Below are 19,958 nucleotides of genomic sequence, written 5' to 3'. Positions count from 1 at the left end.
TAACCCTAGAGAATCTATTAGAGAAGGCTGTGATATTAAATTCTTAACATCCAGATCTTTAAAACATTTATTTAAAAATATCTGCTATCTAAAAATTACTTGGTGTTTTGGGATTATGAAAGGGTAATGGGCTGTAGTTTTGATAATAGCCTTATTTTAAGATGAGTTTAAAACAATTTATATGGTGCCTTGAGGTTTCCAAAGGATTTTCACATACTTTGTATCTGATCCTCACAACCACTCTGTGGGGAGATCCGGGTTGGGTCGGGTCCTTATTTCAGGATGAGGACACGGCACCTTACAATAACAGACTTATCCAAGGATGTGGAGATTTTGGCTTTCAGGTCAGTGGCCTTTCGTGCCTTTTCTCAAGTAAATTGGCCACAAGAGTTGAAGAGCTAGTAAATAGTTTAAATATGAGTTCCCCAAATGTGGTTATGCTTCCTGGGCTGCATTTTGCTAGATGCCTGGCTGAGTTGAACACCTCATCACTTCCCTTGCAGCTGAATGACGGTGGCTATTTCTAATCCCTTATCCTCAGCCCATGCTCATCATCCTCTCCTTGGGGCCTTCAGGACAAGTTCTGGGCCTTTCTTAAATCACACACTTTGTAAGGATTCCTAGAGAGTGCACTCAGAAGCTTAGTGTTGAAAGATAGCGTTTGGGGGATGGACATGCTTGAAGCTCTTACTCGAGGGGGGAGGGGGGCATGGGCAATATAAGTAACCTTAACACTTGTGCCCCCATAATACGCTAAAATAAAAATAAAAAAGAAATTAAAAAAAAGAAAGATAGTCACCCTGTTTTTCTTTCTTTCTTTCTTTCTTTCTTTCTTTCTTTCTTTCTTTCTTTCTTTCTTTCTTTCTTTCTTTCTTTCTTTCTTTCTTTCTTTCTTTCTTTCTTTCTTTCTTTTTTTTTTTTTTTTGACAGAGTCTCACTTTGTTGCCCAGGCTAGAGTGAGTGCCGTGGCGTCAGCCTAGCTCACAGCAACCTCAAACTCCTGGGCTCAGCAATCCTCCTGCCTCAGCCTTCCAAGTAGTTGGGACTGCAGGCATGTGCCACCATGCCTGGCTAATTTTTTCTATATTTATTAGTTGGCCAATTAATTTCTTTCTATTTCTAGTAGAGACAGGGTCTCACTTTTGCTCAGGCTGGTTTCGAACTCCTGACCCTGAGCAATCCTCCTGCCTCGGCCTCCCAGAGTGCTAGGATTACAGGTGTGAGCCACCGTGCCCAGCCTGTCACCTTGTTTTTCCCAGGCAGAAACTGAAACTCTGAGACATTAGTTAGATAAATGTCTTTAGCTTTAGAGCTAAAGAACAAAATCATGTAAAAACATGTACGTATGTATGTATTTTTTTTTCCTTACAGAGTAAAGAATCTTTATTGCCCAGTTAGGTAAAAAAAACCCAAAAAACACTTATACATATTGAAGATTTCATGTCTCCAGTGGAAACTATTCCCCATCTTCCCCCATTTAAATAAAAAGGTATAATATTCAGTTTCAGAGGTGGTAATATAAAATCTGAATTAGGAATAAAAAGTTGTTAATTGTTTATACATTTTATTTTTCCTCTGCCTGTTAGCATTTTGAATATTACAGGGGTCATTCTTTTTTTTTTCTGTCAAAATAATATATAAAAAGTATATATATTTTATTTTATTTTTTATTTTTTGAGACACAGTCTCGCTTTGTTGCCCAGGCTAAAGTGAGTGCTGTGGTGTCAGCCTAGCTCACAGCAACCTCAAACTTCTGGGCTCAAGCGATCCTCCTGCCTCAGCCTCCTGAGTAGCTGGGACTACAGGCATGTGCCACCATGCCTGGCTAATTTTTTCTATATATATATTAGTTGGCCAATTAATTTCTTTCTATTTATAGTAGAGACGGGGTCTTGGTCTTGCTCAGGCTGGTTTCGAACTCCTGACCTCGAGCAATCCGCCCATGTCTATCTCCCAGAGTGCTAGGATTACAGGTGCGAGCCACCACGCCCGGCCTAAAAAGTATACATATTTTAAATAAATAAATAAATATCTCATATATATGCATTTTTATAAATGCAAACATGCATATATATATATATGCATGTTTGCATTTATAAAAATGGTGCATGCCAAGACAGAGACAGTGTTGCATTACAGAAGCAGCTGACTCCTGGGCCCTGAGTGGCCAGGGAGAGGACAGCAGGTCTGTCCCCTCCCTTTGCCCCTTGCAGGCGCTTCTTTCTCCACTATGAATCTCTTCATGCCCTCTTTGGAAGGGTGATAAGAGCCTAAGGGTGTGGCCCGCTCGGTTTCAGAGACTGAGCAGTGAGCTGAGTCCTCTGGATCTGGACAGAAATCTGAAAGGAATTGGGTGGCGTCCTATTCCATGCTCTGTCTTCCTGAGGTTCAGAGGGGTAAGCAGGTCATGCTCACAGTCATCCCTCCTCCAGTGCCAGCATGTTTTGTAAGGAAACTTTACCTTGGCATAAATTTCTAAACCTCCACAGCGTCACACAAGTGGTACAAGAGCCCAACAGTGTTTGTTTAACATATTTTCACCTCTCTATTTTCTTTTCTATTATTCCTGCTGTCTGAAAAGCCCTCTCTATATTCACCCCCATTTTTAAAGACTATTTAGAGTTCAGCTTATCCTTTTTTTTTTTTTTTTTTTTGAGACAGAATCTCACTCTGTTGCTTGGACTACAGTGCTGTGGCGTCAGCCTAGCTCATAGCAACCTCAAACTCCTGGGCTCAAGTGATCCTCCTGCCTCAGCCTCCTGAGTAGCTGGGACTACAGGCATGTGCCACCGTGCCTGGATAATTTTTTCTATTTTTAGTTGTTTGGCTAATTTCTTTCTATTTTATAGTAGAGACGGGGGTCTCGCTCTTGCTCAGGCTGGTCTCGAACTCCTGAGCTCAAGCAATCCTCCCACCTGCTTGGCCTCCCAAAGTGCTAGGATTATAGGCGTGAGCCACCGCGCCTGGCCTGGCTTATTCTTTATAACCTGGCAAAAGCGGCCGCCATGAAATTTTCTGTGATAACCTTAGTTGGATTGGCTTTCTCCCCTCCTCTTACCCCAGTTACAGGTTTTACTGCTTACTAGGGTCCTGATCACATCCTGCCTCATGCTATTGTTGTTTATGTATGTGCCTTTTCCCTTAGTGAGTTTTTAAAAATAACTGATTCATTTACTTTTTATTTAAGCATAATCTTTGTAGAAAAATTAGGAAAAAAGAAATGGGAAAAAAATCACCAATAATCACACCTCCCAGACTCCACCCCCCCAAAAAAAACCCCACTATTAACCATTATTACTGGTAACACACAGCTCTTATAAATGCTTTAATGTGTCAACTTAGTGGTTCTCAAATTCGCCTTTCTAACAAATTCTCAAGTGATGTTAACTAAGGGTGCTGGTCTGCAGACCTTACCAGGAGAATTCCTGAATTTACTCATTTAATCTTCACCCTGACCTATGAAGTAAGTAGTATCATTATCACCATTTACAGAAGGGGAGACTGAGGCAGGCACATACCTTCTTCAGGGTCCCACAGCTAGTAAATGGCAGAGCCGGGATTCAACCCCAGGTGCACTGGGTCCTGAGTCCATGCTCACAGTCATGATGCTGGACGTGTCAGGTGTTCACGGAGCACAGAGCCACTCTGCAGACCAGAAAGATTTCACAGTAGAGGTAACCATGAAGCAAGTCTCAAAGGAAGGTTGTGGCTGAGTATTCAAGGCTGTGGGAACAGCCCGTGTAACAACCCGGAGGAAAGAAAGGGCATGGCCGTTATCGGAAATGGTGCGCAGTTTGGTCTTGCCCATGTGGGTCTTGTTACCACAGTTGCCCCTTGGGGGCAAAGAACTGTCCTGAAATTCCACCCAAAGCATCTGCCCGTGTTGATGCTCAGTACATGCTTGCTGACCTGACTTTCTCTTGAGAAGGATAATAACATGACTTTATAATGAGGAACTAAAATGTCAACACTTTTCTGGTTAACCATGATAAAAAAAATAAATTAGGCCATACACTTTGAGGTATGTATTATTGAGAAAGTTTGGGCTGCTTTAATTTCACTCTGGGGTGTGATGAGTAAGAAGTAAGGCTTTGTTTTTCCTTCTTTGGGAGATTATTTAGCTTAGTGTAAAGCTCTTTTCTTTGAGTGAATTGCTTTTTTTTTTTTATAATTATGCCTATTTACAGGTTTTCAGGTGAAATAAAAGCTATGGAAAAAGAATTATAGTCTCCTGCTTCCTCTTGGTTCTGGTGACAGAATTATTTACTATTTATTCTGGGTCTTTCCTCCTCATTGAGTCCTGCATCTTGTTTGTTTTAAATGAATCGATTCTGTTCTAGGATAATAGATAAATGTAAAAAGACATTTCAGATGGAAATAGGTTAGTTTATAGGAAGATAATTCTTTTCAAAATGTCATTGCTGTGGAGAAAAAATATGTGAAAATCAGAGCTTTAAGATTAGCAATAAGCACTGGGAAATCTTCCAAGTTTCTTTTCAAATGACTTCCATAAAAAAGTCAGGTCTTTTGTGTGTGTGTGCACATGTGGGCACTCACATTTTGAGGGTTAGCACATTCTCTCATAACTACCCGACAGAAATGAACTGGGGTATGTGCTTAAGAACAGGAGTGGTTTTATATTTCTGCCCCATCTATTCAGCTTTACAGATTAGATTATTGATGCTTTGAAAACATATCGGTTTCTTATATCCATATATACATTTGCAGCTTTCAAAGAACTGTTGCATGTATTCTCCTTTGATCATATGATACATTGTTATTTACCCATAATAAACTTTCTTGTATTAATAGGTCAGCTACAAATGCATGCATATTGTGAAAACCCAGACATAGTGTTATGTGGAAATAAGAGTGATCTGGAAGACCAGAGAGCAGTGAAAGAAGAGGAAGCCAGAGGGCTTGCAGAGAAATATGGGTGAGTATTTTTGTGGAGAAATCTAGAGAAAGCAATTTTCAATATAAACCTTAGCACATGAGTGGGTAATGCGAAGATAAAAGTGAAAAATTAAAGCAAAAAGCTCAGCAACAGGCCTTGGGAGTTGTCAAATCTCTCTCTCTCTCTCTTTTTTTTTTTTTACATTAATATTATATGATAGTGGTAGCCATAGCAAAACCATGGGGTGAGGGCTTCCTTCAGTGCTGTTTTCTTAATCTCTTGGCATTTGCAGAAAGATAGCTTTGAGCGCTTATGCACTGCATAAGGCTTTCTTTCCAAGATACAAATAGGAGACTCCTGGGACAAGGAAATTTCAAAGGCAGTTCATGTACTGTTGTAGAAAGTTCTAGCATACCCGATAAATATAATAAATAATAAAGCCTTATTGGGCATTGCAGACTGGGTTCTGGTTTTGAAATTTCTATGCTGGGAGAGGAGTGTAAGATCCCCTTTAGTTAGGCTATGTTTTCCTGGTGGAGGGTCAGCCAAATACTGTCTTTTTCTCCTCAAGTTCTGGGAATAGGATCGTAGCAGCAGCTGCATGAATTGGACATAAAAGAAGTGGTCAGTTGTTGCGTATGCAAGTGTACAAGTGTCAAGGTCACTTCTACAAAGGAATTTGTACTTTCTACTTCCCATACATTGAGGATCCAAATGCAATTTCAAACCCTGGTATTGAAAGTGGAAGGCGGAGCTCAAGGTTGAGAAGGGAGGGGAGGTGGAGTGGTGTGGTGTGATAGGTTGGGATGGTGCCCAGCTAGCAGCTTTAGTGGTTAGGCAGAATCCAAGGAGGCCAGGGATTCTGGCCTTTCCCTTTCCCCTGCGTTACCACTGCTTTGTTCTTACTTGGGTTGATGGAGGTTTAGAAAGCTGATAGGGTTTACACTGCAAAGAGAATGGAAGGACAGGTTGGCCAGGTGGGAAGAAGCCAGGTTGTGGAAAGCTTTGAATAACAGGTAAGGAGATTAGATTTGATCTCTCCCTTTCAGGGAGTTGCTGAAAGCCTTTGAGCATGGAGGTTTTCCAGATCAGTCTGGGGGCTGTGAAAAGGAGGGAGAAAAGAGTAGAGGAAGGGAGATTGCAGTGATCTGTGAGATGGGTAGAGGCTGGATTTGCAGAAGAGGAAAAGGAAGAATAAATCAGAAAAAATAATTACATAGGGTGGGGCAGAACAGGATTTTTAAACCTTTCTCAGTTCTAGCTCACCTGGGGGATTCTCAGCAACTACAGGCTTACTCTGGCAAGGGTTTACAATTGGATGTGGAGGTTTTTACCCTAGGGTAGATGGTGTTTAACCATGTTAGAAACATCTGGAGAGCTTTTTAACAAATGCTTGTGTCTGGGCCTCACCTTTGTGCGTCTTGATATGATGGGTCTGGAGGAGTTCAATTTATCAGGCAGGATTCAATGGAAGAAATACCTGCACATATATGAAGGGACCTGTTACAGGGATTTGACCATGTGCAGCTGTGGGAGCTGTTAAGCAGTCTCTGTAAGGTGTTGTCTTTGTGTCTGATGCTGAGGCTTGAGGTCCATAGGACAGGCAGCCAGGGAAGGAAGGTGGATATAAAGTTGGGACATGGAGGAAAAAAGTGAGAACCAACTGGGACCCATAATGACAGACCGAAACCCACGTCAGTGCTTATTGCCTGTGACCTGGACGGTGTGGGTGTCCTGCAGAAGCCAGTGCCCTTTGTCACAGGGCTAGCTAACCACATATTCCTGGCCCAGGTGCAGGTGTGGTTGCTGGCATGTGCCGATGAGATGAGCCAGCAGATAAGCAACAACAGATGACAGCGTAAAACGGCTGCTGCCTCACTTCTGTCCCCAAATCTCCTTTGTGGTCCACCCTAACCGGAAAGGGAATTCTGGGGAATGCTGTTCAGCCTGGCCAAGTTGACATATTACAAAGCTTGGGCATTTGGTACCTTTTAAAAACTCTCAATTGGCCGTGGGCGGTGGCTCACGTCAGTAATCCTAGCACTCTGGGAGGCCCAGGTGGGCAGATCGCTCGAGGTCAGGAGTTTGAAACCAGCCTGAGCAAGAGCGGAGACCCCTGTCTCTACTAAAAATAGAAGAAACTAATTGGCCAACTAAAAATATATAGAAAACATTAGCTGGGCATGGTGGCGCATGCCTGTAGTCCCAGCTTCTTGGGAGGCTGAGGCAGGAGGATTGCTTGAGCCCAGGAGTTTGAGGTTGCTGTGAGCTAGGCTGACGCCACGGCACTCACTCTAGCCTGGGCAACAAAGCGAGACTTTGTCTCAATAAATAAATATAAAAAAATAAATAAATAAAAGCTCTCGAAGTGATTTTCGTGTATGGTGGTTGAGAACCACTGACTCAGATGATTCTGAGGTGGCGGCTGGCAAAGCCTCACAGGCGGTTCTGGTAAGCCCCCTCCTCCCTGGAGAGGCACTCAGGTAACATAGTGGGAGAGAAACCCATGGAGAGGTCAAATACCGCAGAGAACACTCAAGTGTTGGAGCTGGGAGCTGTGTTGCAAGGGAGCAAGGAGGAAGTCAGCTATGAAGCAATGGAAACCGTGTATCTAGCCCATGCTTTTGAGAACTGTGTTGGTAAATGGGGGGAAAAAAAAGGCAGTTAGGGGAGTTAGATCAAACAAGTATGTTCTCAAGCACTGGGGGAGAAATCAAGATTGACTTCTTCCCGCTCTGGGCTTCTTTAGCCCTTCGATGTTTGCTGCGTTCTGGTTCTCAGGATTCCGCAGCCACCTGCCTGGTGTCGCGGGGCAGGACACACGGCCTTCTGCCATGCCGGGCATCTGAGGAACGTGGGGACTTTCAGCTGTGCCCAGCTCAGGGTGGCTAGGGAGTAGGTCATAGACAGGGCCTCAATCTATGGTTTCCGAGTTGAGTTAAAATGAGAAGAGAGTGGTTAGTGGAAAAGAATAATCGAAACTCTTGAAGAAGGAGGGAAAGGGATGGAAATAATTCCTTCCGGATTTAGGAAGCATGAAGTGTTGTTCTATAGGCTGTTGGCCACTTCCAGAGGAAGATATGATGCATCGATTTGGTTCACACGCATTTCACACATTTGGCTTAATGATTATTTTCATAGATATCTTATTTCGTTCTTTTTTTTCTTTTTTTTTTTTTTTTTTGAGACAGAGTCTTGCTTTGTTGCCCAGGCTAGAGTGAGTGCCGTGGCGTTAGCCTAGCTCACAGCAACCTCAAACTCCTGGGCTCAAGCAATCCTCCTGCCTCAGCCTCCCGAGTAGCTGGGACTACAGGCATGCACCACCATGCCCGGCTAATTTTTTTCTCTATATATTAGTTGGCCAATTAATTTCTTCCTATTTATAGTAGAGATGGGGTCTCACTCTTGCTCAGGCTGGTTTCGAACTCCTGACCTCGAGCTATCCGCCCGCCTCGGCCTCCCAGAGTGCTAGGATTACAGGCTTATTTCATTCTTTTTTTTTTTTTTTTTTTTTTTTTGAGACAGAGTCTCGCTTTGTTGCACAGGCTAGAGTGAGTGCCATGGCGTCAGCCTAGCTCACAGCAACCTCAAACTCCTGGGCTCAAGCAATCCTGCTGCCTCAGCGAGTAGCTGGGACTACAGGCATGCGCCACCACGCCCGGCTAATTTTTTTATATATATATATTAGTTGGCCAATTAATTTCTTTCTATTTATAGTAGAGACGGGGTCTTGCTCTTGCTCAGGCTGGTTTTGAACTCCTGACCTCGAGCAATCCGCCCGCCTCGGCCTCCCAGAGTGCTAGGATTACAGGCTTGAGCCACCGCGCCCGGCCTTATTTCATTCTTAATGATAACATTTTTATTGGTTGTGTATGCAACCAGTAAAGGATTCTGGTGGTCAGTTAATCCCAAAGGGTACAATTTATGGTAGATCTTCATATTATTGGTATGTTGTCTGTTAAATTTATATTTTTTGTAACTATTTTGCTGTCTTCTCATAAAAATGGATCACTGGCTCACAGGTGGTTCTCTGGAATACACATACATTTAGAGAATGAAAGACTGTATCAGAAAAACTTTGCAAGCCTGATAAAGAATGTTACATGCAAATATGGAACATAAATTTGTGTGTGCTGGGACACGTAAATCTGAGAATGAGTTCACACAGCAGCTAAAAGTGGAAAAAGTGAATGAATTGTCAGCATGAATAGCAGAATGTTTTTTTTTTTTTTTTTTTTACCAGCCTAAGCATCCATTTACTTCTAATTTTCGAAAATAGCTGATTTTTGCTTTTGTTTTTTGCTGTCAAACTTGGTTAAGTTATAATATGAAGCTCTTAGCTCACTTCCCAGCAAAACAAGTGATCTCTTTTGGTAAACCAATTGAATTTTCCCAAGACAAGTGCAAAATATGCTTTCCAGTATGCTATTAATATATTTAGTAATGTTGTCAATGAAGTCAGAAAAGAGAGCAAAACAGAAACTTGTACTTCTGCCAGCCAAACAATTAAAGTTCACACTGTTGCTGAAAGACTTTTAAAAATATCTATACAATCAGTGACAAATATATTAGAAGAGAAAGCAGAATGAAACAATGGCAACATTCTTCTTTTAGATGACATTGTTAGATCTCAGGCTTTAGTGTGCATCGGAATCACCTGAACACTGGGTCTCACAATTTTTCATTCAGTAGGCCTAGGCTGGAGCCCGCAGATTTATATTTCTAACTAGTCCCTAAATGCTGCTGCTGGTTGGTTCAGGACAGCACTTTGAGAAAACCAGTGTAGACGCTTAGTCACTATCAGGTATGCGTGCTATCAGACATTTTCCTCAGCAGGTGTGCATGCTAGCAGATATTTTCCTTGGACAAAGTCATTCATGCACAGAACATGAACAGTTATCTCCTTGTGCCATGCATGGGTGAAGGAAGTGTACACAATGACTTATCATTGGAAAATCCATGCTAAAGAGAGGAGGATTTTTTTCCCTTGCACCATTAATTAAATCAACTATGATATAGACTGGGAAGGGACACTGGGACTGGTACTAAGGGACTACCCAACCACAAGTGAGCAGATGATGACTTCACTCTGTGAGTAAAAATGGTTGCATCAAATTGCCTTTCCACACTGCTTCATTCACAGAGGGTTGTTGGTGGTCATAATAAGATTCTGTTCTTGATTTGGAGTTGAGGGAAATACAGAAAATTGTGACAATGATCAAAGCATGACAACTGAATACATGTATTTCATGTGCTGTGCAAAGAAATGGGCAGTAAATTTAATATGACATTTTCCCCACTGAAGGCTGCTGGCTGTTGGTGAGGAAGATACTCAAGAGTTTCTGGAATGAAAGAGGGATTAAAACATTTACTCACAACATTAATAATATCAGTACAGATAATTCCAGGGGTTTCACGTGGCTTAGTTCCACAGAATGCTCAGTGTCTTACCTAGTCTGATGACATGTACAACTATCTTGATCTCTAAAAGTTTTATTTTTGCAAACTTGTTGACATCCTTTCCTGATCTGAGAAATCAACTAGGGATGTATCACTGGGCATGTTTTAAAACCACACAAATAAACCACAGTCAAATGTACAAGCCTGATTTGCAGAGCCCCATTTAACTCTGTAAAGGATCTAGATTTCATTTGTTGTAATCTCCTGGGTTTGAACAGTCAGCATTTCCTGTAAATGTTGTTCATTTAGCATCCAACAGACTATGAAAAAGTAGTGAGACTCATTTTTCACTTTAGTGAGAAATTTCTCCATAATTTCTGGATCCACATGTGAGCCAAAGACCTAGAACCATTTGACAGAATCATCAAACATATTTGTTATCATTCCTGGAAACTTCTAACTGGTATTTAGGATCCTTTGGTTTTATGGGAGTAAATGATAGAAAAGAAATCAGCTGGATCTGGATCATGACCCATGGCAGGAGTGAGATCTCAGTGAAAAACTGCAAAGCAATTATGTCCCTCTCATTGGTTTGCAACTGTTTATTTAATTTTTTTTTTAATTTTAAAATTTAAGATTAATCTATTTTTGAAAAGCATAGTAAAGGTAGTCTGCATGTATTCCAAGCGCTCATTTATGGACTGATAGCGCGATTAGCAGTACAGAATTTTTTTTCATGCTTTTGGCAATACTGCTCGATGGTAACGTTACATTAGCGCCACCGTGTGGACAGAAGGAGCAATATCTTTCTATGGTTAAACTGGGGACAGTTCATCATCTTGAACTTAAGGGATGATTATTAAATTTTTTCCTAGTAAGTTTTGGGAAAAGCAGAATATTTTTGAGAGAAGAAAATAAATCCAATTAGATTAAAATTTATTTCTGGCTGCTAGGCTTGTGCTAATCACTTTACATCTATTTTCCTATTTCCTACATACCATGACCCCAGGGATCTGTTACTCCCCTTATTGATATGGAGGCAGTGGTCCCAGAGTTGGAAATGGGGATATGGGTAGTTGGCTCTAGAACCCAGAATCTTAACTTTATTTCTTCCTTTATCCTCATTTCCAGTCTAGACTTTGAGATATTTTTATATTGCTTTAAAAATGTATGACATATTTAATGAAAGCATTCAAATAAAGTAGCTTCAACTCTTAAATGTGAGCATTAAGATGATATGGACATAAAAATATTTCTGATTGGAAGTAGACTTCCAATGCCCTTAGGGCAAGCTGCACAGTCCCACTTTCAAATGTAAGAACAATGCACATTTCTGTCTCTGGGATATCATTTCCTTAAGAAGGAAAGTCTTAATTCAGAGTCTTCTCTGTGGATCTCATATAGTTGTCTTTTCCTCTGGCAACTCAACGAATTGAATGCAGTGATCTCTAGCATTCATTTATTCATGTAGAAATGAAAACTTTATTGCCCCACTTGCTCAGAAAACTCTGAATGATTAAAGATTTTAAAATTGTTTACCTGACTCCTGGTTGCATGACCTAGAGGTTTACAAATGGCAGGAAAATATATTTTTCATTAAAATAAGTTTATTACTTGACTTCGGAGTTATAGTTCTAAGCTCTATCTTGTTAATATTGCATATCTTTTAATATGAGTGACTTAAGAATTTATAGCTTAACTCCTATACCTTGAAATTCTACCAGTTAATTTTGCTTAAGCTAATAACCATTGAACTAGAAGCATTTGTCATTTATCCCTTGGCATTAATCAGTAAAGTAAGATCCATTTTTTTCTCTAGTGTTTAGTGAAGATGACTTGAGGAGTGAAGGGTTTGATGAGGACTGAAGGAGGCAGATGCTTCGGAGCGTGAAGCACTTTGGCTAGGGCAGGCTGAGCGAGCCATCCATGATGTGGGAAGCATGGTCCCAGGTACCAGAATTAGGGCAGTACTGTAGACTTGACAGACCAGCTACATTGTTGATTAAACCAAACTTTGTGGGCTAGTTTGGGAATTTAATGTCTACAATGTTGCCGGTGACATTAATTCCCTGGGATGATATGTTCTGAGATTTAAAAAATAAAATTACAATGAAACTTTTGTGGCCTAACCCATTTCTGTGTTGGGAATGAGAAACACTTATCAAATGTTTACTATGTGTCAGGTTCTGACCTAAGTGCTTTAAACATCAACTCATTTAGTTCTTACAAGAAGAAACTGATATTCCTTGGCGTTTGTAGATGAAGCAACTGAGGCACTGAGGTTAATAGTTTGCCAGGGTTACACAGTGGATGAGATGTAGTGCTAGGATTTGAATCCAGGCAGCTTAACTCCACAGGTTATGGCTCTCACCGTTGTTCCATACTGTCTGTAATTTCCATGCATAACTTTTACAATTTTCAAAGTGCTTTCAGCTGTTTTCTTATTTATGCCTCAAAAATATCTGTGGAGTAATTTGCAGGAGCCGAGGGGGAAGTAACTGTGGAAAGTAGAAATAGCTAATTGGAGACCGAGTTGAGAAATTGAATGGGTTTGAAGTCTCAAGTTGGAAAGATATTTATAATTGATTTTGAGAGAATTTAAAAAATGAGGCATACATTATTGTGACTTAGTAATTAAAGCAAGTTTAATGCTTAACTATTTTTTGTTTGTATTTCCAATTTATTCTTGGGGGCGTGAACTTTTAAGTTGCTTTTCCATGTAATAATATATTTATGAATGGTGATAGAATTCTCAAGCTCTCTCCTAAGTGTAAGAAATGTTCTGTCAGACATTAGCTGATTTTTTTTTCATGGGGGTAATTGAGAAAGATCATGGTGAAGAAAATTTAAGTATTTTGAGAATTCGCAATCTAAAATTCCATTTCTATAGCAATGGCAGAATCACAAACTGTCCCTAGGATTTGGTTCAATAATATCATAGGTACTCAATAAATAAATGTTTATTGAATTCAATCATAAAAAATGCCCTCTTTGCAGTTTTTAATCAAATATCATATGTGACTGGGGTGATAAAAATATATTATCTTCGTTTTATGGGCAAGGTGAGAGATGGAGATGGAAGAAAAAAGATTGACAGTAACTAAAGAGACAGACAGGAGGCTTAAAAACTGCTAAGACCAGGTAGTTTTCCCAACAATCCCTTCTTTGATTAAGGTACTTTAGAGTCATCAATGAAAGAGTAATAGAACATGGGCATGGTTGATTCAGTGGAGCAACTGTGTCTTGCAGAACTCACAGGCGGGTAGATAAGTGCTCAAATGAGATGACAATCCCCCAACCAGTTTCTATTAATAATAGCTATGTTAGAACAAGAGAGAATTGCAGAGGTTCAGCTGCAAGGCCTGTCAGCTTCTCGAAGAAGTGTGCATATAATAAGACAGCATCACGAAGAATCACAATGGAGAAATAGCCTTATGTCCCTACATATGTATCCCCTAAGTGTGCTTCTTAGTGAGATTAGAGGTGGAACAGTTCTGAAAAGACCTCTAAAAGCATGCACAGAAAATGATAATATTTGTACAGTGGGTATGGTGGCACACACTTGTAATCCCAGCTACTTGGGAGGCTGAGGCAGGAGGATTGCTTGAGTCCAGGAGTTTGAGATCAGCCTGGGCAATATAGTGAGACCCTATTTCAAAAAACAAACAAAAAGAACAAACACACACACAAGAAAACAACAACCAAAAAAGCCTTACAAAATTATGTGTACAGCTCACTGGGATAAATGGATAAGGTTGCTCAAGGTGGGAGGAGATGGGTTCAGGGACTCTGGCTGCTGCAGGCCCTTTTCAGTTGCCCCAAAGGCTGAAGGATCAATGTCATCTCAGGTATACCTGTAACTCACTGCACATCAGCATACCTTGGCTCTATTTTAGACTGTATACCTGCAAGTGGTGTTATTGAGGCATAATGCATGCACATTTTCAACTTTACCAGTTATTGCCAACCACATTATTTCCCAAAGTAGTTATAACAGCTTATACTTATGCCAGCAGTAAATACAAAGTCCTCTTTTCCCACTCCTTGGAAATACTTGGTATTGGGAGATTTTTATATTTTTGTCAATGTGGGTTTGAATTATACGCCATTATTCTAGTTTGCATTTCCCTTATGTTTGGTGAGGTTGAACATTTTTTCATAAATGTCATTTCTTTCTTTCTTTCTTTTTTTTTGGAGACTGTCTCGCTTTGTTGCCCAGGCTGGAGTGCTGTGGCGTCAGCCTAGCTCACAGCAACCTCAAACTCCTGGGCTCAAGCAATCCTACCTCAGCCTCCCAAGTAGCTGGGACTACAGGCATGTGCCACCATACCAACTAATTTTTTCTATATATTTTTAGTTGTCCAGCTAATTTCTTTCTATTTTTAGTAGAGATGGGGTCTTGCTCTTGCTTAGGCTGGTCTTGAACTCCTGTCTTCGAGCAATCCTCCTGCCTTGGCCTCCCAGAGTGCTAGGATTACAGGCGTGAGCCACCATGCCCGGCCCATAAATATCATTTCTGAGAATTTCCTGTGCATCTCCTTTCTCAATTTTTGTATTATCTTATTTGTTACCTTAATTAATTTGAAGGATTATTTGTATTTTTTTCATTGCTAACCCTCTTTTCAGTTATATGAAATACCATCTGTTTTGGTCTATGGCTCATTTTATTTATTTATTTTTTATTTCAGCATATTATGGGGGTACAGATTTTAAGGTTTCAATAAATGCCCTTTCCCCCCTCCCCCCACAAGTCTGAGTTTCCAGCATGACCATCCACCAGATGGTGCACATCTCACTCATTATGTATGTGTATACCCCCCCACCCCCCTCCCACGTGCCCAATACCCTATTACTGTAGTACCTCTGTGTCCACTTAGGTGCTGCTCAGTTAATAATATGGCTCAGTTTTTTGACTTTGCTTATGATATATGCTGTGGCACCAAAGTTTTACATTTTAATATTATCAAGATTATCAAACTTTTTCTCTCTGTGGTTTGAGTTTCTGGATCTATATTTAGAAAGCCTTCTTTATCACAAGAATGGAAAAACAAGCACCACATGTACTCATCATCAAATCGGTATTAACTGATCTACACTTAAGTGCACATATGGTAATAACATTCATTGGGTGTCAGGCAAATGGGAGGGGGAGGAGGGGACGGGTATTTTCACACCTAATGGGTGTGGTGCACACTGTCTGGGGGATGGGCATGCTCAAAGCTCTGACTCAGGTGGGGCAAAGGCAATATACATAACCTAAACATTTGTACCCTTGTAATATGCTGAAATAAAAAAAAATTTAAAAATACATTAAAAATCACCATAAAAAAATAAGAAAGCCTTTTTTTATCACAATGTCAAAAAGATAATCTCTAGTGGTGGCTCACGCCTGTAATCCTAGCACTCTGGGAGGCTGAGGCAGGCAGATAGCTTGAGGTCAGGAGTTCAAAACCAGCCTGAGCAAGAGCGAGACCCCGTCTCTACTATAAATAGAAAGAAATTAATTGGCCAACTAATATATATAGAAAAAATTAGCCAGGCATGGTGGTGCATGCCTGTAGTCCCAGCTACTCGGGAGGCTGAGACAGCAGGATTGCTTGAGCCCAGGAATTTGAGGTTGCTGTGAGCTAGGCTGATGCCACGGCACTCACTCTAGCCTGGGCAACAAAGTGAGACTCTGTCTCAAAAAAAAAAAAAAAAAAGATAATCTCTTATATTTTCTTCTAAAAGTTTTCAAGTCTTGACATGTGCACCATCTGAGGGATGGTCATGCTGGAAACTCAGACTTGTGGGGAGAGAGGGGGAAAGGGCATTTATTGAAACCTTAAAATCTGTACCCCCATAATATGCCAAAAAAAAAAAAAAAGTTTTCAAGTCTTTTCACATAGAGGAATTTAAACAGTTTTTTATACCGCGAATAAAGTTTTAAATTCTTAAAGTTTTAACTCTATAAATGTTACTAAAATATATATTGCATAAATATGCTCCCTTAAAAATAATAAAAATTGATCTTTTGAAGATCAATTGTCTAAAATTCCCAGCTTTGTATCTCTATTAGGAATGCAGTGTGAATTATTTTTATTTTATTGTATTTTTTTTACTTTTTAATGAACCCTTAGGTGGTAAAATGTTTTTGTCATGTGAATTTGTACTGTACTTATTCTTTAATTTGGATAATCAAGGGCGAAGGTCTCTGTCCTCTCCCTCCATGTATTGTTACCTAAGTTTTATCTGTCTTCCAGAATTCCCTACTTTGAAACTAGTGCTGCCAATGGGACAAATATAAGCCAAGCAATCGAGATGCTTCTGGACCTGATCATGAAGCGAATGGAACGGTGTGTGGACAAGTCCTGGATTCCCGAAGGAGTGGTGCGGTCCAATGGTCACACCTCTACAGATCAGTTAAATGAAGTCAAGGATAAGGGGGCATGTGGCTGTTGAAAAGGCAAGTACGCGACATAGTCATTCAAGTGGCCCATGCCCTGTGATCTTCTCTATGATTGATTCCTGGTACAGTGAGAGATGAATGGGCATTGTACACAAACTGCTTCTCACCATCTGCGTTAGGCCTATCAATAAAGCATCCAGTTTTAAGATTAATTTCTTGCACTTTGTAAATACTTCTTTAGGATTCAGCCTGAGATTTAGGAGAAATATTTCACAGAGCCAAAAGTGCCTTATACAACCTTAGCCTACGACAGTAGATCACTCTGGGATTCAGGATTTTGCAGCCGCAGAAGAGTATATTCATGACATAGAGTGATGGAGCATACTGTCCCTGCCTCAATGTAGATCTCACATTTGAGATGCAATTGTAAAACTATCACAGTTTTGAATCCTAATTTAAAAACTCATGCCATAGGTGACCTTCTAAAATGCCACCTAAATCATTTGAATGTTAAATAAGAATACTCACACACATCAGTTCAATGTCATTGAGTGTTAATTTTATGTAAGCATTGTCTTTAATGTGAATATAGGACAAATTATGGCCATATCCATAGACCCTAGATAAATTGGATTGACCAACTGTACACTCCCTTTTTTTGTTGGTGGGAGAGGGATTAGGGGTGGGAGGGGTGGCTTAATGCAGTATGAGCAACTGAAGTGGGACTTGTGGCACCTCACTATATTCCTATTGCTCTGAATGGTTGATTGAAGGGTGAGAGAACTCAGTTTTATAGCTCCAGGTCACTATGATCTGTTTATAGTTGGCCTGGGTGCTGGCCACATCTGAACATCGCTGATGCTTGTGCTGAAGTTATTTGTGGAGTAAATATTTAGGTTCTTTTTCTTCATATTTATAACGTTGATCTGGCATCCTCAGCCTGCAGTTTCAATTAGCTTGCAAACTGCTCATTTCTGTTCTCACCATCAGGCTCTGTATCTTTGATATTTGCAACTTGTTTTACTTTTCCACTGGTTGAATTAAAGGAATTTGTTCTTAATTATATAAAATGTCTGTTTGCTATTTGGTGGAAGATAGATGTTTGTATTTAAGCAGTCACATTTGTACTCTAGCTGAACATGAGAAAAATGAAGTATTCTATAGCCTGTATTTTTCACTGAGATCACAGGGCATTTACCATACTTGCTGGGACTTGCCAAAGCCATGTATTCTGCTACATTGCCAAAGTGTCTTCATACCAAATTAAAGGCGGTTTTAAAATACGATTCATGGAAATTGTTTATAACATTCAAAGGTCTTCATTTAAGGGAAAATTCTTACTTGTTAAAGTGCTTTAAATAAAGTAAATTAAAATTTCCAGAGAGGTTAATGGCTACATAGAAAGAAATATCGCTCATAATAATGTAGATAAAGAATAAAAATAAATGTATTTTGTGGTGGCAAATGTTTGGCAGAACAGTGATTAGAGAAAAACAAGTATTATGAAAAAGAGTTACTTTTGTACAATTTTCAAATGCCTTTTTATTGAGCACCTATCATGTTTTTTGCCACTGTCCTTCTCCCACTCTCATAACAAACTTAGCCACGGTCAGTATTTCTATCCTGGAAATGAAGGCTGCTTTTAAATTCCAAAGACGTCCTGGAGGCCTAGGCCTTTGAATTGTGCATTCTAGTGAGGGAAAGATTCAGATGTTTCAAGGGCAAAGTCTTAATCACACAGTGGTGCCTTCTCAAGTTGCCATGAGACATCAGTGGCGTATATCATGATTTTATAGCTATGCATCAGGGCATATTTTATATGGTCTATTGGTGTAATTAAAAATAAGAAAATGTATGATTCAGTTTTCAAGAACCAAATGAGTAATTAACTACAGATTCCCTTGGCCTTAAATATATAGTTCAATGTACATACATATTATAGTATACACATAAAAACCACCTTTAATTATTGAAATCAATAACCAGTATTCTTTTTGGAAATCATTTGTTTAAATTTGATATTGAAGTACCATATTTTTTGTGTGTCAATGTATTTTTATATTTACAAGCCTGTGTAAAAGTGAAGTGTATCTTCAGTGAACCGTGTACCAATTAAGCAAATAAAAAAAAGTGATATAGTCTGTCAAGTTTGTGTGTGAACATAACTTCATTTCCCATCACAAGTTTCAAACCAGAGGTTGTAATGCCAAAGGAAACAAAATTCAGGGATATGTGTTCCATTAGGTGCTCATTGAGAGGGACAGCCAGGACAACATATTCTTGAAAAATTGTAAGTCAGAATGTTATCATCAAACATTTATTGAGCACCTGTATTTGGGAAGTGTTGTAGTAGGTAATCTCAGATAAGCAAAACAAGGGTGCTTAAGGCCTGAACTAGGATGAGCTGAGAGACAGTGCATGAGACATTGGGATGGGTTTCAGGTAATAGGCATTGATGGGATGAGGAGGGAATGTGTGTGTAAAGATGGCTTCCCTTCTCTAATTTCCTGCCGCTGTTCACCTCACTCATTCTTTTCAGGCACACTGGCCACCTTGGAGCAGTCAAATGTGTTCCTGCTTCAGGTCTTTTGCATTTGTGGTTCCCTCTGGTCTGGATGCTAGTCCTCCTTATAGACTGGAGGACTAGCATCCTCTATATGGCTCTTTCTCCTAGCCTGACTATTCAAATGTCACCTTATCTGAAAAGACTTTACTGACAACCTTGTGTAAAACAGAAGTCAGTCCCCTGCATGGCCCCAGTCAGACTGTCACTCACTGACATTCTGCTTTGCTCTTCTCCATATCACTCATCACCACTTGATGTATTAATATTTACACTTGATCTTAGCCAAGAGGCTGAGAAGGGATTCACTTGCTATGTTTGTCTACAATCCACTCTTTAAAATTGTCACCATCACCCAGAAAAGGACCTGGTACACAGTAGGTACCCACATGTTTGTTGGCTGAATAAAGGACTTAAGAGGTAGCAGGGTCAGGTGAAAGAGTTTTCAAAATAGAAGTAACTACTAATGTTGAAAGACAAGAGTAGTAAATTTGATCTATTTAAGAGGTGTTCAATAAGGAATGGTTTAGTTGGCATTTTTATAAACTGGAAATCTCTATAGAAGTATTTTCCAGGTTTTCTGTTTTTGGCAATATGGGCGACTATATAACTGGAAAACTCTCCCATTATAAAGTACTTAGATAATGCTGGATAAAATATGATGAACATATTTTTAGAAATGTATTGTTGGTTTCTCAAGAAAATAAGGG

General features: G+C 39.9%; 1 protein-coding gene across 3 annotated transcripts in view; it reads left to right on the top strand.

Moving 5' to 3' along the window:
* Positions 1–18,832, top strand: part of RAB27A (RAB27A, member RAS oncogene family) — a 75,283-nt gene extending 56,451 nt beyond the window's left edge. For all 3 annotated transcript variants that reach the window (XM_012783095.2, XM_012783098.2, XM_012783096.2), the window contains 2 exons: positions 4,813–4,936; positions 16,540–18,832. In XM_012783095.2, coding sequence (XP_012638549.1) covers positions 4,813–4,936; positions 16,540–16,738 — 323 coding nt within the window. In that variant the 3' untranslated portion in view covers positions 16,739–18,832. The remainder of the gene's footprint in view (positions 1–4,812; positions 4,937–16,539) is intronic.
* Positions 18,833–19,958: the final 1,126 nt, after the last annotated feature.

Source organism: Microcebus murinus, chromosome 6 (assembly GCF_040939455.1).
Source record: "Microcebus murinus isolate Inina chromosome 6, M.murinus_Inina_mat1.0, whole genome shotgun sequence".
Taxonomy (NCBI): Eukaryota; Metazoa; Chordata; class Mammalia; order Primates; family Cheirogaleidae; genus Microcebus; species Microcebus murinus.
The sequence above is the reverse complement of the archived record's forward strand: the minus strand, read 5'-3'. Positions and strand labels throughout refer to the sequence as shown.